Source organism: Chlorella variabilis, assembly GCF_000147415.1.
Source record: "Chlorella variabilis unplaced genomic scaffold CHLNCscaffold_34, whole genome shotgun sequence".
Classification (NCBI taxonomy): Eukaryota; Viridiplantae; Chlorophyta; class Trebouxiophyceae; order Chlorellales; family Chlorellaceae; genus Chlorella; species Chlorella variabilis.
In genome coordinates this window covers 78708-97949 of record NW_005435054.1, presented here as the reverse complement: position 1 = coordinate 97949, position 19242 = coordinate 78708, and the positions used below count along the sequence as shown (strand labels likewise).

General features: G+C 67.5%; 4 protein-coding genes across 4 annotated transcripts; 2 read left to right on the top strand and 2 right to left on the bottom strand.

Annotated features, from left to right (window-relative positions):
* Positions 1-278: 278 nt before the first annotated feature.
* Positions 279-2386, top strand: CHLNCDRAFT_59328 (expressed protein; the record flags this gene model as incomplete). Its single annotated transcript, XM_005843137.1, has 8 exons — positions 279-440; positions 590-648; positions 772-908; positions 1068-1174; positions 1335-1389; positions 1620-1765; positions 2018-2099; positions 2240-2386. 8 exons carry the CDS (start codon positions 279-281, stop codon positions 2338-2340), a joined length of 849 nt encoding a protein of 282 aa, XP_005843199.1. The 3' UTR covers positions 2341-2386.
* Positions 2387-3298: 912 nt separating this feature from the next.
* CHLNCDRAFT_141417 (hypothetical protein) lies at positions 3299-5517 on the bottom strand (the record flags this gene model as incomplete). Its single annotated transcript, XM_005843104.1, has 6 exons — positions 3299-3658; positions 3816-3912; positions 4127-4227; positions 4449-4618; positions 4866-5088; positions 5350-5517. The coding sequence occupies 6 exons, from the start codon at positions 5515-5517 to the stop codon at positions 3299-3301; spliced, it is 1119 nt and encodes a 372-aa protein (XP_005843166.1).
* A 3350-nt stretch (positions 5518-8867) lies between these two features.
* Positions 8868-10917, bottom strand: CHLNCDRAFT_33233 (hypothetical protein). Its single transcript, XM_005843103.1, has 7 exons — positions 10821-10917; positions 10543-10656; positions 10315-10400; positions 9974-10126; positions 9663-9832; positions 9463-9529; positions 8868-9313 (listed from the first exon to the last, which is right to left on the bottom strand). Exons 1-7 carry the CDS (start codon positions 10900-10902, stop codon positions 9119-9121), a joined length of 867 nt encoding a protein of 288 aa, XP_005843165.1. The 5' UTR covers positions 10903-10917; the 3' UTR covers positions 8868-9118.
* A 2707-nt stretch (positions 10918-13624) lies between these two features.
* On the top strand, positions 13625-19237 carry CHLNCDRAFT_33230 (hypothetical protein). The gene is made up of 15 exons (XM_005843136.1): positions 13625-13634; positions 13777-13858; positions 14068-14178; positions 14703-15026; positions 15339-15441; positions 15649-15846; positions 16056-16253; positions 16478-16644; positions 16925-17023; positions 17175-17325; positions 17501-17579; positions 17785-17884; positions 18057-18110; positions 18268-18380; positions 18612-19237. The coding sequence occupies exons 2-15, from the start codon at positions 13811-13813 to the stop codon at positions 18763-18765; spliced, it is 1899 nt and encodes a 632-aa protein (XP_005843198.1). The 5' UTR covers positions 13625-13634; positions 13777-13810; the 3' UTR covers positions 18766-19237.
* The last annotated feature ends 5 nt before the right edge of the window (positions 19238-19242 follow it).

Sequence of the window (19242 nt, the reverse complement as noted above, 5' to 3'; positions counted from 1 at the left end):
CGCCCAGTCGCTGCGCCGGCCTGTGGCACCACGCCAGCAGCGGCATGCCGTGGCATGCAGTGCATCGAATGGACCAAGGGAAGGCAGCAGGTGTGAAATCAGTGGCTGGCCTGTGCTGCAGGCGGCAGCAGCGGCAGCAGAGCAGAACTCACCACCGCATCCGTCTCCCTGCTGCTGACTTGCTCCCCCCGTGCTGCCACAGCCCCACAGAGGGCATGGTCCAGCAAGCCGGGCAGCGCGCCGCGCTAGCGGCGGCAGCGTGGGCTCTGGCGGCGCTCATGGCGGCGCCACCGGCTCAAGCCCTGCCTCTGGCCTTCCTGCCGGTCGTCTCGCCTGCGGCAATGGCAGACGCTCTGGGTGGCGCCGTGGCAGAGTCAGTGGCGGGAGCTGTGGTAGAGGCGGCGGGGGATGCGGTGGCTGATGCAATGCCTGATGGAGAGGTGCATGGTGCCTGTGGGCAGCAAACGTGGCGCCGCTGCCTCAGCCCGCTGCCCTCGCCCGGCTGCTTGGCCCCACTGCAAGCCCGCTGTGCTTGGGGCGGCTGCTTGAGCCCCACTCCCGGCCCCCGCCTTTCATTTCTTAACCCCAGTGCTGCTTAATGCAGGGCATCACACCTGTCTATTTTGGCAACGGGTGCTTCTGGGGCAGGTGGGTGGGAGTGGGAGCTGGGCTCAGCCATTGTATAAATCAACACGGCAGCACAGGCCCATTGCTTCCCCCTGCTCCATCCATCCCTGCTGCTGCAACCCTGCCCAAACTGCGCCGCTGCAGGCAGTTTGATTTTGTCAACACGGAAAAGGCGCTGGGGCGGTCTGCGGGCGACATGAGCGCTGTGGTCGGCTACGCCGGCGGCAGGGTGCCCTCGGCCGCCGGCAAGGTCTGCTACTATCGCGGGCCTGCCGGCTCAGGTGCGGCGGCTGCGGCGGCCGCTGCTCTCGCCCATGGCCGCGCCGCGAGTCTTACGGTGCCAGTCCGCCGCTGCCTTCGCCAGCTCTGTTGCTGGTGCAGCTTGTGCTGCCGTCCTGCTGGCCCCGTCTTTTTGTCACCGCTGTGGGCCTGTGCTGCAGTGTATGAGGAGCTGGGGCATGCGGAGGTGGTGAAGGTGGACCTGAGGGGGGACATGGAGGCAGCCAAGCAGCAGTATGCCATGTTTGCCCAGACCTACTTCAAGCAGGCAAGGGTTGGGGAGGAAGCGGGAGCACCATGGGGGGGAGCGGGCAAAGGATGATGGGGGCAGACGGCGGAGAGGCTGACCTCTGCCGGGCGCCAAGCCAGTGCCGAGCTGGCATGCGTCGTTTGACTGCGGCTGTGCGTTATTATCCATTGCCCTGCAGTTTAGGAAGACTCCCTTTGGCATGATGCGGCTGGACCCTCAGGATGCCGGCCCAGGCGCGCCATCCGCAGCCGCAGGCTGCCTGCCTGCCTGCCGAACCCACCTGCCCCTACAGTGCTGCTCGCACCAGCAGGCCGTGGTGCCTGCCTGCCTGTAGCCAGAAAGGGCGGAGGCGCAATCGGCGGCGCAGGGTGCCACACCAGCCGTTCGACATCCACCAACCCACACCTCACAGCCATTGTCAGCGCTGGTGCCCCCCGGGCGCTGCCCACCCCCCGTGCTGCAGGCTATCGCAACGTGATTGGGCTGCCGGGCGGCGTGGACTCTCCTTTCTTCCCCATCCTGCAGGTGGCCAACGTCAACGGCATGCAGCTGCTGCCCGGCAGCGGCAACTTTTACGACTCCAACGGCCAGCCAGCCGAGGACGACGAGGTGGGGTGACGCGGCCAGCGGCAGCCGCGGCGGCGCCAGCGCGGCCCGGCTCCGCCCGGCTGCGCGGCGCCTGGGGCGGGGTGGCGCAGGCTGGCTGCCCCGGCCTGCGTGGCGTCGGGCAAGCGGGCGGCTGGAAAGCAGTTTCACCCCTGTGTGTGTGTTGTGTGGGGGAATATCGATGCCGCAGTGTGAGCAAGGGCCGGGACCCTGCCCACGCTGCCCGCCGCCGCTGCGCGCGCCTCCCCTGCGCAGTTCAACACCGTATGGGTGCTGGACTCCAACCGCCTGGCCTTCAACCAGGCCGAGGTCTACCACCAGCTGCACAACGGCATCGGTAAGCCCCGGGGGCGTGCGGGCGGCCTGCCGTCAGGGTGGGAAGCAGCCAGCCCGAGCGCCGGCGCCGGCGCAGCCGGCGGCGTTGCATGCAAAGCGGCGGCGCCGGCGCTCATGAGGCCCCTCCCGCCATGCCTGCAGGCAAGGCCTTCCCCAAGGAGTACACCAAAGACCTGAAGCAGGCGATGATGGAGAGCGGCAAGATTGACAAGACGCGCTGCCCCGACTACTACTTCTTCTGAACATGACTTTTGAGGTTCTGTTGCGCTTTGCTTGGCGGGCTGCCGCTCAGATGGCAGGTGCAGCCCCTGACCGCGGCGGCTGCGTAACGGCGTGAGGCGTACGAGCGGCGTGGCACCCCCGAGCGGCCCAACACATGACGACCGCGACCCCCTTGCGGGGCGCAACAAACGCCTCAGAGATCACATTCGTGGCTCCTGTTTTCCCACAGTTTGGCGCCTTGTTTCCAATTTGATTTGATTTGCTGTGCCTCGTCAGGCAGCCCTCGGTGTCATTGCTGATTGTTTGCTGCTGCAAACGTGTGGGCACATTACAGACAGACTCAGTGCGTGCCAAGCAGAGATGCACAGGGCCCAGCCCTGCTGCTGTGCCGCCATCTGCATCCGCGCCGCCAACTTTGCCGCTGCTGGCCTGCCCCCCATTGCCCTGCTTTGTCGGACCGGCAGCCGCTGCGCCGTGCCTTCATCACATCATACGTCCCCATGCCACAAGAAAGATTGCGCCCGTGTGGCAAATGGCATGGGTTCCAGCGTGGTGGTGGTAAGGCGCTCTGCGGGCGAGGAGCTCCTCATGCGGCATTGGCTGCGCATTCAAACAGCAACACCCTGGGGAGCAATGGCGGCACGCGTTGCTCGCTGCCCACCCCCTGTCCGCCGCCCTGCCGCCGCTGCTATCAAATGAAGCGTCAGCTGGGCTGCCTGTTACATTGGCTTGCCATGGGCAAAGAGAGGTGGAAAAGAGATCGGGCGACTCCAGGCCGGGCACTGACAGGCGAGAGAAGTGAACGCGTGTTGGGGATGTCACTCACCGCAATGAAACGAGCATGTACAAAGAGGGGGGAGCAAAGAAGCCTGTGTAGCACAAAAACCAAGAGCAAGGAACCGTAGTGCCCCTTGCTTCCTACCGCTGGATGGCTGCCCAGCTGCCGCTGCTGCAGGGCGCAGCCATCAGGCCGCCCGGTCACCAGTACATGCTGCCGGGGGAGCTGCCGGCGCCGCCCACCGACACGCTGGTTGGGTAAGCCACCGGTACCGTGTATGGCGCCTGGTAGGTGGCGCCGCTGCCGTCCGTCGGGGCCATGGGGCTCAGCAGCACCTGCGACCCCTGCATGCCAGAGCCCTCGGACAGCGCCTTGCGAGGCGGCGGCGCCTCGTCGGCCAGGGCGGGCGAGCTGCCGGCGGCCGCGCGGGCCAGCAGGAAGGGGCTGCGGCGCTCGGGGCTGGCGTTCTCGTCGCGGCCGCGGGCTGCAGAGGAGGAGACGCGGCGCAGGCCGGCGCCGGCGCCGCCGCCGCCGCCTGCAGGCAGCAGGCTCTCCAACCCCTGCAAGCGCGCAGGAGGCCGCGAGTGTAAAATCGCATCAGTCCAATCCATAGCATCAGTCCCCCCCACAACACAGAGCAGCGGGCCTGCTGCCAGGTTGCCGCATGCACCCTGCCGCCGCCTCCCCACTTGCCCCGCCAGCGGCGCGCCGACCCACCTGCACCCGCTCGCCGCCTGCCGCCCACACCGGGTGCTGCTGCGTGTACTCAATAAGCTCTGTCTTGGAAGGGATGTTGGAGCCCACCATGAGCTCGCTGCACAGCAGGGCAGAGGGGAGGCACAAAATGGAGCGACGGCGCGGCGGGATGGTGGCGGCCCAATGTGGACGGGCGGGTCAAGCACATACCCAACACCCCCCTACCGTCCTCCTCGCAGCACCAAGCAGCTGGCGTGTAACCCTCGCCGGAAAAAACTACCAGGGCACGCCGCCCTTGGTATATACAGACCAGCGCCGGCCGGCCCCCGCACCTGACTGCCTTGCAGAGGACATAGATGCCGTGGTTGGCGTGCCGCTGGTTGACCCCCACCTCAGCCATGCTGGCCTCCAGGTCCATGACCACAGCGTGGATCTGCAGCGAGGGACGGCAGGCAGGCAGGCAGGCGTGCACGCAGGCCCAAGGCGGCAGGGCGGCAGGCAGCATCGATAGCAGGCGGCGGCGGCACGGCGGCAGGCGCTGAATTGACGCACAGCGCCGGATGCGGCGCATCCGGCAGCGAGCGCCACAGCGGCACGCGCAAGGACTGGCTTCTGCTGCCGCCCGACATAGCGGCTGCCACCGCAGCGGCGCACCTGCCCCACTTGGCCGCGCGTGTGCTCCACGTCGCGCCCCACCCCCGTCAGCGCCGCCTGCATCTCCGCCTGCACCGCCAGCATCTCCTCCTGCTTGCGCACCACGTGTGCGATCCGCTCCTGCAGCCTGGCCTTGACCTCCTGCACCTTGGCCCCCAGCTGCTCAAGCCCTGCGGCACAGCGGCGGCGGCGCGCGACAGCGGCAGCGGCAGCTGGGCGAGGCTGTCCAGGCGGGTGGAGCACGGGACTTGCGCCTAGCCTGACCCGCAAGCAAGCAGGCGGGGAGGCAGCCCCGCCGCCCCAGCCAGCATGCTTGCTGGTCAGGACGCGCTCGCGGCCCCTGGCCTGGCACACGCCCCCGCTCCCGCTCCCGCTCCCGGCGCCGTCCCGCTGCGCCCTGGCGTGCCACCCACGGACCTGCGGAGACCTGGTTGAGGCCGTCGCGCAGGCCTCGGCGCGTGGCATACAGCATGTCGCCAAAGGTCCAGCCCCGCAGTACACGGAAGTACAGCACTACGCCCAGCCCCGCCGCCGCGGAGCCGTACAGGATGTAGCTGCCGCCGCGGTCGGCGCCCGTGTGCACCACCGTCACGCCCGGCTGCTTGCTGGTGGCCGCCACCTGGCGGGACAGGTCTTCCACCTGCGGGGGCGGTGGGACGAGCGGGCACACGGTGCGTTTATGGCGCCAGCACGCGGCAAGGCTTGGCCAGCGCCGGCAGCGAGCGGCAACCCAAGCCTCGGCGGTGCCATGATGGGCAGCAGAAGGTGCGCGCCGATGGGCAGCAGCGCAGCAGGGGTTCAAGGCCGCACGCCGCACGAACGTGGTAGGCGAACGTGGTAGGCGAACGCGGTAGGCGCCGCCAGTGGCGCCTGCCAGCGGCGGCGAGAGCGCGTGACTCACCAGGCGCTGCAGGTGCTCCAGCTCCTTGCCCACCCCGTCCGTCAGGGCGCCGGCGCTGGGCCGCGGCCCGAAAACGAGCTCCTTGACATAGTCCTGAACAATCTCCGGCTTCAGGTAGAGGGTGGCGCCCGCTGCACCCGCCCCCGCCCCCAGCAGGCCGCGTGACATCGAGCTGCTGGGAGGGCGAGGTGCATAAGGTTGCCGCTGGCGCGGCCAACCCCAAGAGCCGCAGACAGGTGGGGTCGGCTGTTTTGCTGGGGGCAAGCGCAGGTGGTGCCAAGCGGAATGCAGAATGGTCAGCGAGCAACGGTAAGAGTGCTACGATTGCACCGGGGGCCTGCGCCCAGGATGGGGTGACAACCAAGCCGCGTCGCAGGCAGCGTGCAGGCGCCGCCCGCCGAAGTGCGTCCTCAATCCCAGTGCACTGTGCTGGCGGCCCCCTCACTCTACACATCCCTGAACCAATCCACTGTCTCGATTCAATGATAGAGATACCACTCCCTCCTGTCTGCAAGTGCAGTCAACTTGAGCTGAACTGCAACTTCCTGCCCGCTCGTTCGAGAGGGTCTGAAAACGTACAGAGTTCAATGTCCAAGTATAGCTATGAACATCAGCATGAACAAGAATTGATGACTAGATGCTGCCTGCGCCACATCAGCAGGCGGTCTGCTGTTGATCCCCGCGTTTCTCCAGCCGCACCCAGGAGCATCAGGCTGTGGCAGATGCGCTGGGGGGGATGGCGCAGACCAGGCCCCACTTGAAGAGCAGAGCCTACAACAGCACCAGCAGTGCTGCAGCACATCAGCTCACAATCTAGCACAGTGCAGGATCCATACTACACATACACCTGCCACGCATACACTTTCTGGGAGGATCTCGTCCTTGCCCACAACTGAGCTCACCTTGCCCTGGCCTCGCTTCCAGGCCCTCATCCCACCGCTGTGACGGGAGGGGGCACGAGGCACCTCTTGGCCCGGCTGACCCAGCCGCACGCCGCCATAGCCCTTGCTGCGGGAGAGTGAGACCTGCAGGCCAGCCAGGCAGCCAGGTGGCTGGACAAGGCCAGTTCATCGCTGCTGCTAATGTCGCCATACGCTGGGATCGAAACATGGCAAACCGAGCAACCACTGAGTGGCGCACCCCGAACAGTACGTCTGATCGATCTGCCGGTTCCATGTCTCTGCTGCTTCAATGGCCTGCATGTCCTCCAAAAACTGCACAGCAGACAATGCAGCAGCAGCACTGGAGGGCACGGCAGCTGCTTTATGTTGCAATTGCTGGGAATACTCCAGCCATGAGTCGCCCTGACAGGCCTACCTGCACCATCTCCTCGTAGCTCAGCGCCTTGGGATTGTCATACAGGTACTCGTGCAGCGTGTAGGCCCCGATGAAAGACTGCGCAGACGCAGCCACCATGGGGGTGGGGCAATGAGAGCAGTCAGTTTGGCATGGCACCGTGCAGATGTGGCTTCAGAGTGTGCTGCCAAACTGCACTACCCCTCTTGCACTTTTCACATGTACAATTGAGTCGCACTCCTGATGGCCACCCCCGCCTCCCACCTGATACACATCAAACACCATGCCGTCGGGCTGCATGGCAATGACAAAGGTGTGCCCAGACTGCATGCAGCAGTGGGTTCGAGCCAGGGCAGGAACGCAGGCGTGAGGCGAACCCAAGTGGCAATCATCTGGCCGAACCTTTGCCGCAGCTATCCCTAATGCACAGCGCTGCCGGGACCAGCACGGCTGCTGGCAGCGCACCAAATCCATGTCGCCATACACGTGGCATCGGAAGATGAGCTGCGGCAGCGGCTGCCCATCCCAGCCCGCCAGCTGCTGCACCGAGCCGGCGAGTGCCTCATCGTCTCCCTCCTCAGCTTCCTCCTCAGCCCACCCCCACAGCTCCTCGTCCTCCTCATAATCATCATCAAGGCCAGAATACCAAGAGTTGTCATTCTGCTGCTGCGCCTGCTGCTGCCACCTGGAGCCGGCCCGTGTGAGCCCTGGACCCAACGCCAGCAGCCCTCGGATGGCTGAGGCGCGGACCGCTGGGGGCGAGTCGCGGAGCACTCCCAGCAGAGACAGCAGTTGTTTGCTGCCGTACACGTCGCCCTCCTCGCCGCTGGTGGCGGCGCTGCCGCAGTAGTAGGTCACCACTGCAGCAGGCCGGGCATGAGCGATGTGCATGTGAGAGGCAAGAACGTCCCCACGGGCCGCCATGCACTGCACGACAGGCATGTGGGGCTGGCCTGTCGCCACTCACGCGCGACTTGGCTTGTGTAGCATCTTGTGTGGACACCCAGTTCGTGCTCTAGCATGTCCGCAGCGCTGGGTGCCGCTGTTTGGGTGTAGAGAGCAACAAAATCGAGGAGGCCGGTGATGTAGCTGCAGGGAATGAGCGGGGCACCAGGCGCGGTCAGTGGCAGGCTCGGGCTCCCGCCCGCTCTCCCCAAACCTCCCAGCGCTGCCACCGACACAGCTGCTGTCGCCCCCAACTGACCCTCAGCGCGGATCCGAGGGTCTCACCTGCGATGCTGGCTCGCTGGGCGGCTGTGAGAGTCGGGCATCGGCTCGCTGGGCGTACAAGACCCCACCGATGGGTCTTGTACGCCCAGGACAACGCCGCCGCGATGAGCAAGATCGCCATCCAACGCTGCCGCAGCAAGCTGGGCACCTCCATCGCGAGGCAAGGTTGAAGGGAGCTGGGGAGGTTGCGAGTGCTCGCCGCCTGTGCTGTGTAAAGCCCCTACAGGAGGCACTGCGAGGCAGTTTTGCGGCCTATGCCTGCGCTTGTTGAAAACCCGCCCGCCGCCAGCGTGGCGGTGCCGCCGCAACCAACCCAAACCCTTCCCCACTGTGCCTGCCTCCCTCCTCATGGCTCCACACCCTGGCTTAGTTGTTCTACAACCTGTTCCAGCACCTGGTCGAGCTTTTCCCTCCAGCAACTCAGCTGGGGGACGCACTGCCACCATGCCAGCCCCATCGCCCTGCTCAGGGCCGCCGAGGGCATCTTTGCCTACTGATTGTTACACTTCAATGAGTGATGCATGCTGTAGTGTACATCGCTAGCTGGCCAATGCCAGAGGCAGGCTGGCACAGCGACTAGAGTATTGGGTAGTAAGGGGCATGTGATACAGAAAGTGCCCTGCTGGGGCCAAGGCAACACCACACATTAGGATGGGATGGGACATGACGTAACGCGGTGTGCGCTCCTGCTGCTGCAGCACAGCAAAAGGCGCAGCGTGCAGCGTGGGCGGGCACCAGAACCAAATTCCGGGGGCAGCGGTGGGCCGCTGGGAATCAAAGAGGCGGTTTGGTTGCAGACTGGACAGGGTAAAACGACTGCAGTGGTGGGGCTGGAAGAGTTTGGGCAGGGCCAGGCGGCGGGAAGTGATGCTGGGCAGAATTCAAGGGTGCATGCTGGGAGCGAGATGACGGCAGAGCAAACGAGGGCAGGATACACACGGGGGAGGACGCGACGAGCACAAGCACAAAAACCATGGAGGGCTGCACGCCCCGGCATATTGAGGAGGCAAAGCATAGTGACAGACACAAAAAACACGCACGCCGACTGCAGCGGGCACGGTGGGCGGGTGGCTGGAAGGGGCAAAATGGCGCCCCGGGTGAGGGGCAGTGGTCTTCTCGGGGAGGCGTGGTTTTTTGGTCACCTGGGCCAGTGTGTTCATTCGTTGAATGGTGCCGTTGCGTGGGTTGCCGCCGCCGCTGTGCTGCAGCGACGCAGGTTGGGTTTGGCCGGGGCACGTCCCGCTCAGGGCCAGCTGCCCTCCTCCGTCGCCATCTGCTGCGCCGAGGCCAAGTGGGAGAGGTTGCTGGGGCTGATGGGCTCCCCAAACTTGATCTCCTGGGCCAGCTGCTGGCGCCAGGGCTTGCGCAGCGCCCGCATCGCCTTGTCCTCAATCTGGCGAATACGCTCCTTGCTGAGCCCATACGCGCTGGCTACCTCCTGCAGCACAGGACGGCAGGGGCAGGGCAGGTGAGGGGCCGCGCCTTGGCAGCAGCAGCGAGCACACGCAACATGCATGGGGCACTGAGGCGCCCAGCGCTGGATCGTCAAGCGCCCAGCAAGCACGGCACCCTGCAGCAGGCGCTCACTCCGAGGCTCATGCTGCCGCCATCCACGTTGTCGTCCCAGGACAGGCCGCCAGCCGCAGGGCCCCACCTGCAGCAAGCAGCAGGCCAGCCCAGGTCAGTCGCTCAGCATGCTCCACAGGCAGGTGGCGAGCGGGCAGGCGTGCATGGCAGGCTGCGGCAGGCACCAGACCTCAGGCCGGCAACCAGGCGGGCGGGCTCACCCCAGCAGGCCGTAGCGCAGGCGCAGGATGTTGCGCTCCCGCTTCTCCAGCGTGGACAGCAGCAGGTCGGTCATCTGGCGGATGGACTCGTGCTGCGCCTCCTCCTCCTCCCCCTCCTCCCCGGGGTCCTCATCCTCCGCGCAGTCCTCCAGCGCCTCGTACGTCACCTCCTGCGGTACAGCGGCGGAACAGCGGCGGGGCGTGCGGCCAGGGTGAGCAATGGCATGGGAGGGGAGCAGGCAGAGATGGCAGGCCCAGCGCCGGCGGCCAACCCGTGGGTGGAAGCGCCCGGCAGCCCGCCGCCGCCGCACCTTGAGCGAGGAGCCAGAGAGGTATTGGGTGGGGCGGTCGCGGGCCGACGCGGCGCCGCCAGGCAGCTTGGAGAGGCGGAGGTAGTGGATGACGCGGCGCACCGGCAGGTCCACGGCGGCCGCAATCTCCTCATAGCTGGGCATCTCGTCGCGCTCGCTCTGCATCAGGCAGATGGGGAGGAGGGTGGGACGTGAGGGCAGGAAGACGGGGTCAGAGCGCAGCAGGGGAGAGAGGTGTGCAGGTGAGGGGCACACCCAGCAGCCTGGGCTGGGCAGGAAGCGGCAAGATTGGGTGAGGACCACACAGACCGCCCACAGCTGCTCTTCTTTCCACCCCACACCTGCTCCGTCATGGACGTGATGGCGCGGTTGATGCGGTACAGCGTCTCGCACACGTGGCTGGGCAGCCGCACCACGCGCGCCTGGTCTGCGGGGGCAAACAAATACATACAACCCAGGCCACACACAGACTCAGCGGCAGAACAGCCAGGAGGAGGTGGCAGCACGGCTGCTGCCGCGTGTAGCGGCCCACGGTGCAGCCGGGGTTCAGGGGCAGCGGCGTGGCTCACCGCACACGGCGCGGGAGATGGACTGGCGGATCCACCAGTGTGCGTAGGTGGAGAACTTGAAGCCCTTGGAGGCGTCAAAGCGGTCCAGCGACTTGCTGAGCCCCACCAGGCCCTCTGCAGGCAGGTGAGCGGGGGGGCAGCGTGAGGCCTCGCGGGTGGGGGACGGGCGCGGGGGCAGGAGGAACAAGCACAAACACCCGGCCAGGCTGGGTGGATGAAAGGGGGCGCCCCAACACGAGACCGCCCAAGGCGCAGCACGCAGCCACACCCGCATGCACCTGGGATGAGGTCCACAATGTCGATGCCGTTGCCGACGTAGCGCTTGGCGATGTTGATGACCAGCCTGACGTTGTACTGCATGAGCAGGTCCTTGGCCTCGCGCTGGTTGGCCAGCCGCTGCGCCACGTCGGCGGCAGAGGGCAGCCCCGCGGCAGCTGCCAGCGCCGCGGCGTCCACCGCCGCCACGTCGCACCCACGCTCCGCCGCCAGCCGCTCCGCCAGCGCCTGCAGCTGGATGCCGCGCTGCAGGATGCCCGCCAGCGCCGCCTCCTGCTGCCGGCTCAGCACCGCGGTGTTGCCCAGGTTGCGCATGTAGGTGCTCATGATGTCGCTGCCGCTGCGGGCGGGCGAGGGGAGGGGAGGGAAGTGAGGGCCTGGGTGCACGGCAGGCAGGGCGACAGGGCAGGCGTGTGCGGCGACGACGGCGGCAGGATTAAACAGAATGGTGCAGACGCGTGGCGCAGATGCATGGCGCAGATGCATGCACCGTGATTCACTGCAAGGCCCCACAAAAAGCAGGCCTCACGCCTCCCCACCCCCGCCGGCAGCACACCTGCTGCGGGACACCTTGCCGCTGCCGCGCCGCGTGCGGCGCCCGCAGCGCAGCGTGGCGCGCGTGTTGATCAGCACTACCATGTCCTCCTGCGTGTCCTGGGACAGCCCCTGCAGCGCCCCCGGCTCCAGCTGCACCGCCGGCGCCGCCGCGCCACCGCGGGCCCTAGGCTGCGCGGCCGCCGAAGCGGCGCGGCGCGACTGCGGCGCCAGCGGCTGCACTGCGCGCCGCTCCCGCCGGCTGCGGCAGTCCAGCAGCCAGGAGGTGAGGGCTGCAGAGGTGGCTGCTGTCCTGCTTGCCACGGAGGCCTGCAACGCTGCGGTGTCGCGCGTGGTGACGGACGCCGCGGACGCAGCCGCCGACGCAGCCGCGCCACGCGAGTGACGCGTGCTGGTCACCAACCGTGCGCGCCGCTGCTGCTGCAGCTGCCCCTGGCCCGTAGTAGAGACGGCTGCAGACCGCTGCTGCCGCTCCTGCGCCTCTGCCGCTGTGGCGTCCCCTCGCTGCGGTTGCTGCTGCTGCTCCTCCTGCTGCTGCTGCTCTGCCTCCTCAAACGCCGGCGCTGCCTCGTGGTGCAGCAAGCGCTCTAGCTCCGACCGTTGCAGCTCCAGCTCCGACCGGCGCACTTCCAGAATGTTGCTGGACGTGTGCGCTGGCTGTTGGGCGGGCGGCGAGGGTTGCGCTGGCAGCAGCAGCTCCCGCTCGACCGCCGGCGCTGCCAGGGCCTGCACTTTGCTGGGGGATTGCTCCCGCACCCGCTGGCCCGCTGGTTTCGGGGCTCCAAAGGTGGCCTGGCAGCTGACACGCGGGCGGGCTCGGCCGTTGCTGGGGGCGGGGCTGGGGCTGCTCAACGGCACCCTGGTGCCCTGGAGGGCAGCGGAACCCAGCGGGGCGCCCAGGTGCAGCGCCATGGCTGCCGCTGGCAAGTGAACCCGAGGGTGCTCCGCGCTGCAGCTCTCTGGGATGCTGGCAATGGGACGAGGTAGTCCCAGAGGTGATGCAGGAGCGGCGGGAAAGCACGGAGCGAGTCTACTTCCAGAGGCTTGCTGGATGGGGCAGGATATCGACCCTTGCCCAGCACGCCAAAGCACGATTGAGAGCCTTCTCGCCGCAGGTTCACCAACGGCCTGCATTTCAGCATCGCTGAGGTTGTCCGCCCTCAGGGAAGCAGGGCAGCCTCCGGGGCCCGATCGTTGCCACTGCTACCCTTTCTCGGGAGCGCGGGGTTGGCATCCTGGGCAGCCACACGGATGGTGAGCATGCGAAGGCAGCAAAGCTGCTGTCGGTTGGCTGCCACTGGCCGCCGCCTGCCATCTTGCCTGCCGCCACCACCTCTGTTATTGACTCTTGAACGGGCCCCTGGAACCTTTAGCTGATGGTGCGACGTCAGCAGTAGAACATCTGTGGATAGTTCAATCACGCATGCTGGTGGCACCAGCACTCAGTCAGCGTGCAAGCCTCCCTCCGTCCCCTACCTCAAACATGGCCAGGGACTGATGGTTGCCCCTCCTTCCGCACCCGGACTCGTTTCTGTGTTTCCCCCAGGACGCCCCGCTGGGATGTGTGGCTGTGATGGTGGCATTGCTTGGCCTATCATGTGGCTCATGCCGCTGGGAGACGTTTGTCCGGTGTGGTCTGCTCGAGCGCCGCGCGCCCACTGCCACCGGCGCCCCTCCACTCGCCCAGCCCAGCCGCAAGAAGCTGTTCGGTATCGCAGCCCAATCCATGCATTATACTGTAATTTCAGCAGCAACCACCGCTGCTGCAGCTCACGCTACAGTTGTTGCCCAGTGGCGTGCCAGGATGAGGCGGCGGCGACGGGGGGAGGCCGCACGGACCCGGCGGCTGCAAAGCTTGAGCGGCGGGGTTCAGACCGCCGTGACCTCCCTTGACAAATCATCAAAATGGCGGCGTGACACGGGGCACGGGACCCGGGCAGCGCGGCACAAAGGAGCCCCACCCGACCCACCAGCCCTTTCAGCAGGTCACCCAACACACATAGGCACAGTGCAGGCGGGCCCTGGGCACGCCAAGCCATCATGCAGAGCACCGCAGCCAGCATGGCTATGGAGGCCAGCTGCAGCAGCCTGACCGGCTCCTGCCGACCTCGGGCAGCCAGGGTGAGTGCCCCAGCCCGCCTCCCGCTGCATGCGACCGCCGCCCATGTGTCACTCACACTCGCGGGGTTGAACGCCCCCCTGCAGGCGCTCCCCACCCAGTTCGCCCCCAGCAGGATCCAGCAGCGGCCGCAGCACGTCAGGTGCGCGCGAGGCATCGGGTCAGCCAGGGGCGGCGCCGCAGTGTGGCCGCCGCCGCTGCGGATAGGCGTTGGGTCCAGCTTGCCGGCTGTGTCTGCACGCCTGCATGCAAACCCTTCCCTTCCCCCTGCCGCTGAGCTGCAGGCCGGAACGGTCAGCGCTGCAGACATGCGCCACTATGGCCAAAGACTTCTCTAACAAGGCCAACAAGGCCAGCAAGGCAGAGGTGCGCCGGCGCCGTGGGGCCCACCCGCCAGACTCATCTGATCGCGCAGCGCGCCATGCAGCTCCTGCCAGTGCCGCCTTGAAATGCCCTCAACACCACCCCGCAGCAGCAGCTGCCTGTAGCCCCCGCACCCGCCGCCTGCCTTTCCTCTCCCCCTGCACACCGGCTGCGTGCCGACCCGCGTTTGCTGCTGCCCGGCCCATGTGCAGCTGGAGGCGGCGCGGCAGGCAGCACAGGCGTCCCTGGCATCTGAGCCTCCCGTGGAGTGGGTGGACCGGTTCAACGGCCAGGCCCGCAAGGGTTCCGACATCCTGGTGCAGGTGCGGTTGCCTGGGGTGGGTGGATGTGGCGGGGTTGCGTGGTGGGGGCAGCATCGAGGGTCCGCTGCAGCAAGGCTGCGCGCTGATGAGTGTGTGTGGGAGTGCTGCAAGGGGAGCAGCGCTGCGGAGCAGGTTGGGGTGCTTGGCAGCAAGGCCAGGCGGCAAGCTTTTGGATGCATGGGCCAAGGGTTTGTGTGGAAGGCTCCCGGCCAGCGGCAGCAGGTGGCCAGCCAGAACGGTGGTGTGGCAGCAGGCATCATGGTGCAGTTGAGCTGGCGATGCGTGGAGCTGGGGCGCCGGAACCAGCAGCGGGGGTCAGCTCTCTCAGTCTCAGGCAGACATGGCAGGGCAGCTGGCTGTTGTGGGAACCTGGCGGCGAGGCTGTTGGGCAGACGTGCAGCAGCACGTGCGGAGGGCGCGCGAGCAGCGGCAGCCCACCCAGCCCGCCCGCCGTGGCTCCATCCCCCACCCGCCCTTTGGAGCCAGCCGCTCGCCGGCGTGCCCCCTGCCTTTGCCGCACGCAGGCCCTGGAGCGCGAGGGCGTGGACACACTGTTTGCCTACCCTGGCGGCGCCTCCATGGAGATCCACCAGGCCCTCACCCGCTCCGACTCCATCCGCAACATCCTGTGCCGCCACGAGCAGGGCGAGATCTTTGCGGCAGAGGGGTACGCCAAGGTGACGGGGCGCGTGGGCGTCTGCATCGCCACCTCCGGCCCCGGCGCCACCAACCTGGTCACCGGCCTGGCGGACGCGCTGCTGGACTCGGTGCCGCTGGTGGCCATCACGGGGCAGGTGCCGCGCAAGCTCATCGGGTCGGACGCCTTCCAGGAGACGCCCATCGTGGAGGTGCGGCACGGGTGGAGGTGCTGGGGTGCTGGCTGCGGCTGGGGTGCTGGCTGCGGCTGGGGTGCTGCTGTGGCTGGCTGCCGTGGCCGCGTGTTGGGGCTGGCTGTTGGGGCTGGGGCTGGCTGCCGCCTGCTTGATTGTGCGGCGGTGGGTTGCTGGCCTGGCGTGGCCTGCCCTTACGGTTGGCTGTGTCCGCCGGGCAGCGTGACGCCCAGGCTGCACGTGCCCACCATGCACCAGCTGCGCAGCTGTGGAGCACCCGCCACCTGGGCCGCTCACCCCTGCGGCGGCGCTGCCCCACCCGCCCTGCAGGTCACCCGCCAGATCACCAAGCACAACTTCCTGGTCATGGATGTGAAGGACATCCCTCGCATCATCAAGGAAGCCTTCTACCTGGCACGCACCGGCCGCCCAGGTGCGCTGCCTGTTGCTGCGCGGTTCGCGGTCGCTGGGCCGCAGGGTTTGTGCGGGTGGGCCGGCGTACTGGCCCAGCCTCCCGGCCTGCCAGGTGCCGGCCGCCATGCGGAGTGCGGGGCGCTGGGCGTCCCTTGTGTGCCACGCAACCCCGCTCCACTCCTAACCCATGACAGCTCCCTCGCCCCCGCCCCCATCCCGCCTGCAGGCCCCGTGCTGGTCGATGTGCCCAAGGACGTGCAGCAGACGCTGGATGTGCCCGACTGGGACTCCCCCATGACCATCTCCGCCTACATGAGCCGCCTGCCGCCGCCGCCGCAGGAGGCGCAGCTGCAGCAGGTGCTGGACGCGATCCGCGGCTCCAAGCGCCCCGCCCTCTACGTCGGCGGCGGCTGCGTGGACTCGGGTGAGGCGTTGGCGCAGGGAGAGGGATGGGGTCCTCGGGCTGCACGGCGGACTGAGAGCGATGGGCTAAGAGGCGGAGGGCTGGGGAAGGGGGGCACTGCACAGCAAGGCACCACGGCACCAGGCTGAGCAGCCATCCGCCCGCCCCCATCCACACTCCCCCCCCGCGTGCCTCCCCCTGCCTCCGCCCGCCCGTGCGCGCCGCTGCAGCCGCGGAGGTGATAGAGTTTGTGCAGCACACGGGGATCCCCGTGGCGCAGACGCTGATGGCGCTGGGCTCCTTCCCGGAGCAGGACCCGCTGGCGCTGCAGATGCTGGGCATGCACGGCACCGTGGCCGCCAACTTTGCCGTCAACGAGGCAGACCTGCTGCTCGCCTTTGGGGCCCGCTTTGACGACCGCGTGACGGGTGCGCGCGGCGGGGGAGGCTGGGCAGGCCAGGGGCGGGGTGGTCGGGCAGCGCGTGGGGCTGGAGTGGTATGATCAGTGTTGCGTGTGTTGCGGGGCGGGGTTCCCGAGGGAGCCATTTCCGGCGCCCGCGCCCGCGCCCGCTGCCCAGCCCCCCCTGCCGCGCCCCTCCCGACCCTGCGCGCCTCGTGCCCACCCCGCCGCGCCGCCGCCCCGCCCGCGCAGGCAAGCTGGAGGCGTTTGCCGCCAACGCGCGCATCGTGCACATCGACATCGACCCGGCAGAGATCCACAAGAACAAGGATGCCCACATCCCCGTCTGCGCAGACATCAAGCCCGCCCTGCAGATTCTCAACAGGCTGCTCAGCCAGACGCCCATGGACCGCAGCGGGGTGAGCGGCGGGGCGGCCGGCGGCGGCTTCGTGCGTGCTGTTTGGGGGGCAGGCTGCGCCGCGGCACTGCTGCTGCGGGGCTGGTTGTGGGGTGGCAGGCGTGGGCCCCTGCTCGCCTGCGTTCCTGCCTGCCGCGTTTCCATTGGTTGGGGCGCCCTCCCGCGCCCTGCCCTCCTCTCTATCTCCCCTTTCTTGTTTTCGCCGCCGTTTCCTTCCATGGTCCCTCATGTTCCCTCTGCACCCCGTCCCGTGCCCCTGCCTCGCGTTGTGGCCCCTGCAGTACGCTGACTGGGTGGCGGAGGTGATGGCGATGAAGGAAGAGAACCCGCTGGCTTACCCGCAGCACGACGACGTCATCATGCCGCAGTGGGCCATCGAGGTGCGCCCCCGCCCCGCCAGCCGCACCCCAGCTGGCCTGCTGGCCTGCCGGTCGGGCCCCTGCCTGGGTCGGGCGCTCCTCTCCTCGTTGCCTGCCCACATGCGCTCCTCCCCGCCTTCTCTCATCCATTCTGTTCCTCCCCGCCCCGCAGGTGCTGTACGAGGAGAGCAAGGGCGACGCCATCATCACCACCGGCGTGGGGCAGCACCAGATGTGGGCGGCGCAGTACTACAAGTTCCGGGAGCCGCGGCGGTGGGCCACCAGCGGCGGCCTCGGCAGCATGGGCTTCGGCCTGCCCTCGGGTGGGGCCCTGCCGCCGCTGCCGCTGCCGCCGCCGCTGCTGCTGTTGTGAAGCAGCAGACTAGCTACCACTGCGCTGCGTGTTGGCGCCATGTGCATGTCTGTGGTGTTTGCGTGGACACCTGCAGCCGGCTGTGGGTGTGCCTGCCAATCTGCCCATGCTTGCTCTCTCTGCAGCCCTGGGCGCGGCAGCAGCATTCGACGGCAGGGACGGGCGGCCTAGCAAATTGGTGGTTGACATTGACGGCGACGGCAGGTGCGGCCCCTGCTTCCTCCATCCTACCTTTCCACCTGACCAACTGCGCGGCCCACCCTGTGCCTTAGCACGCTGCCGCTCACCGACCAGCAACATTGGCGCATTGCCTGCGTCCCACCTCCCCACCCACATCCTCGCACATACACACACCAGCACACAACAAGCACAGAACCGTGTCCTCTGCCCGCGCTCTTCCCCCCTGCAGCTTCATCATGAACTGCCAAGAGCTTGCCACGGCCAGCGTGGAGCAGCTGGGCACGAAGGTGTTCATCCTCAACAACCAGTACCTGGGAATGGTGATGCAGGTGGGTGGTATGGCACGGCCTGGTGCCTGGCGCCTGGCGCCGGCCTGCAAGGGGGCAGGCCAAACGGCGGCTGCTCCTGCTGCCGCATGTGTGGCGGCCTGAGGGCTTGGCAGTGTTGTGTGACCCGTTGCCAACCCTGCCCTTCCAGGCCCCCTGTTTCCGCCGACTGCAGTGGGAGGATCGGTTTTACAAGGCCAACCGCGCGCACACATACCTGGGTCGCCGGGTGAGTGGAGGCAGCGGCGGAAATCCGCGGGCTGGGAAGCAGGGCGCCGGCCCCTCTGCGTTGGCAGGCCGCCGCCGTCTTTCTTGCCTGCCAGCGCCGCCTCTTGGCCCCTGCCTGTACCGCCTCCCGACCCGCCCATACCGCCCCCTTACCGCAGGAGGGCGAGTACCAGGTGACGGGCAACGTGCAGGACATCTTCCCAGACTTCGTGAAGATGGCTGACGCCTTTAAAGTGCCTGCCAAGAGGGTCACACACCCCAGCGAGCTGCGGTAAGGCGCCGGATGGGGCTGCTGGGGGCGATCAGGGACGCGCCCAGGCAGCGCCCGAGCGCAGCATTGGCATGCCGCCCGCGGCTGCCCCTAGTGCCTCGCTGGAGCTGCGCCCGCCAGCCCGGCAGCCAGGCAGCCGGGCCGGCCTCGCTGCTTTGTTTTGCTCCTCTCGTGCCCTCCAAAGCCCCCTCCTCAGCTTGTCCCTGCACGCCCTGCCTGCTGCCCCTGCAGCGCGGCCATCCGCGAGATGCTCGACACGCCCGGCCCATACCTGCTGGACGTGATGGTGCCGCACATCCAGCACGTGCTGCCCATGATCCCAGGCGGCGGCTCCTTCAAGGACATCATCACCAAGGGGGACGGCACAGACGTGTACTTCGTGTGAGGGCGAGGAGGAAAAGCGCGGGGATGGATGCAGCGGGCAGGATGCAGCAGGGTGAGGAGGATGGGGGAGCTAACGAGTGGACGACGGCACCGCAGTTACCGGCGCCACGGCTGCGTGCTGTGCGTGCGTGACTGTGAATGTGCCCGCTCCTGCAGTAGCGGCGAGCGCTCGCCCCTAAGAGTGCTCGCCCCACGCGCCTTTTTTGATAGACTAGATTGGCCGGTGGGTGGCATCGTTTTTTCACCTGCGCTGCCAGCCCGCACTCCTGGAACCCTCTCTCTGCTGCGGGACAACCCCAACTGTAGTACTTACCTATCAAATCTTGTGAGAGCCGGCTTATTGAGCCCCTTTCTTGTTGACTCGCTGCGTTTGTTTGCCAGCCATGCCACCCCACCCAGCTGCAACGGCGTGGGTGGCACCTGCTTAATTGCGCAAATGGAAACATCAGTTCTTGCAAACAACACAACCAGAGTGTAC

Coding starts and splice junctions, on each gene's coding strand:
- CHLNCDRAFT_33233 (XM_005843103.1), bottom strand. CDS start 10,902: ATGCAGTACAACGTCAGGCTGGTCATCAACATCGCCAAGCGCTACGTC. Junction 10,401..10,542: donor CATCTCCCGCGCCGTGTGCG/GTGAGCCACGCC, acceptor TTGCCCCCGCAG/ACCAGGCGCGCGTGGTGCGG. Junction 10,127..10,314: donor TCACGTCCATGACGGAGCAG/GTGTGGGGTGGA, acceptor ATGCAGAGCGAG/CGCGACGAGATGCCCAGCTA.
- CHLNCDRAFT_33230 (XM_005843136.1), top strand. CDS start 13,811: ATGGCCAAAGACTTCTCTAACAAGGCCAACAAGGCCAGCAAGGCAGAG. Junction 14,179..14,702: donor GTTCCGACATCCTGGTGCAG/GTGCGGTTGCCT, acceptor TGCCGCACGCAG/GCCCTGGAGCGCGAGGGCGT. Junction 18,381..18,611: donor ACACACCCCAGCGAGCTGCG/GTAAGGCGCCGG, acceptor CTGCCCCTGCAG/CGCGGCCATCCGCGAGATGC.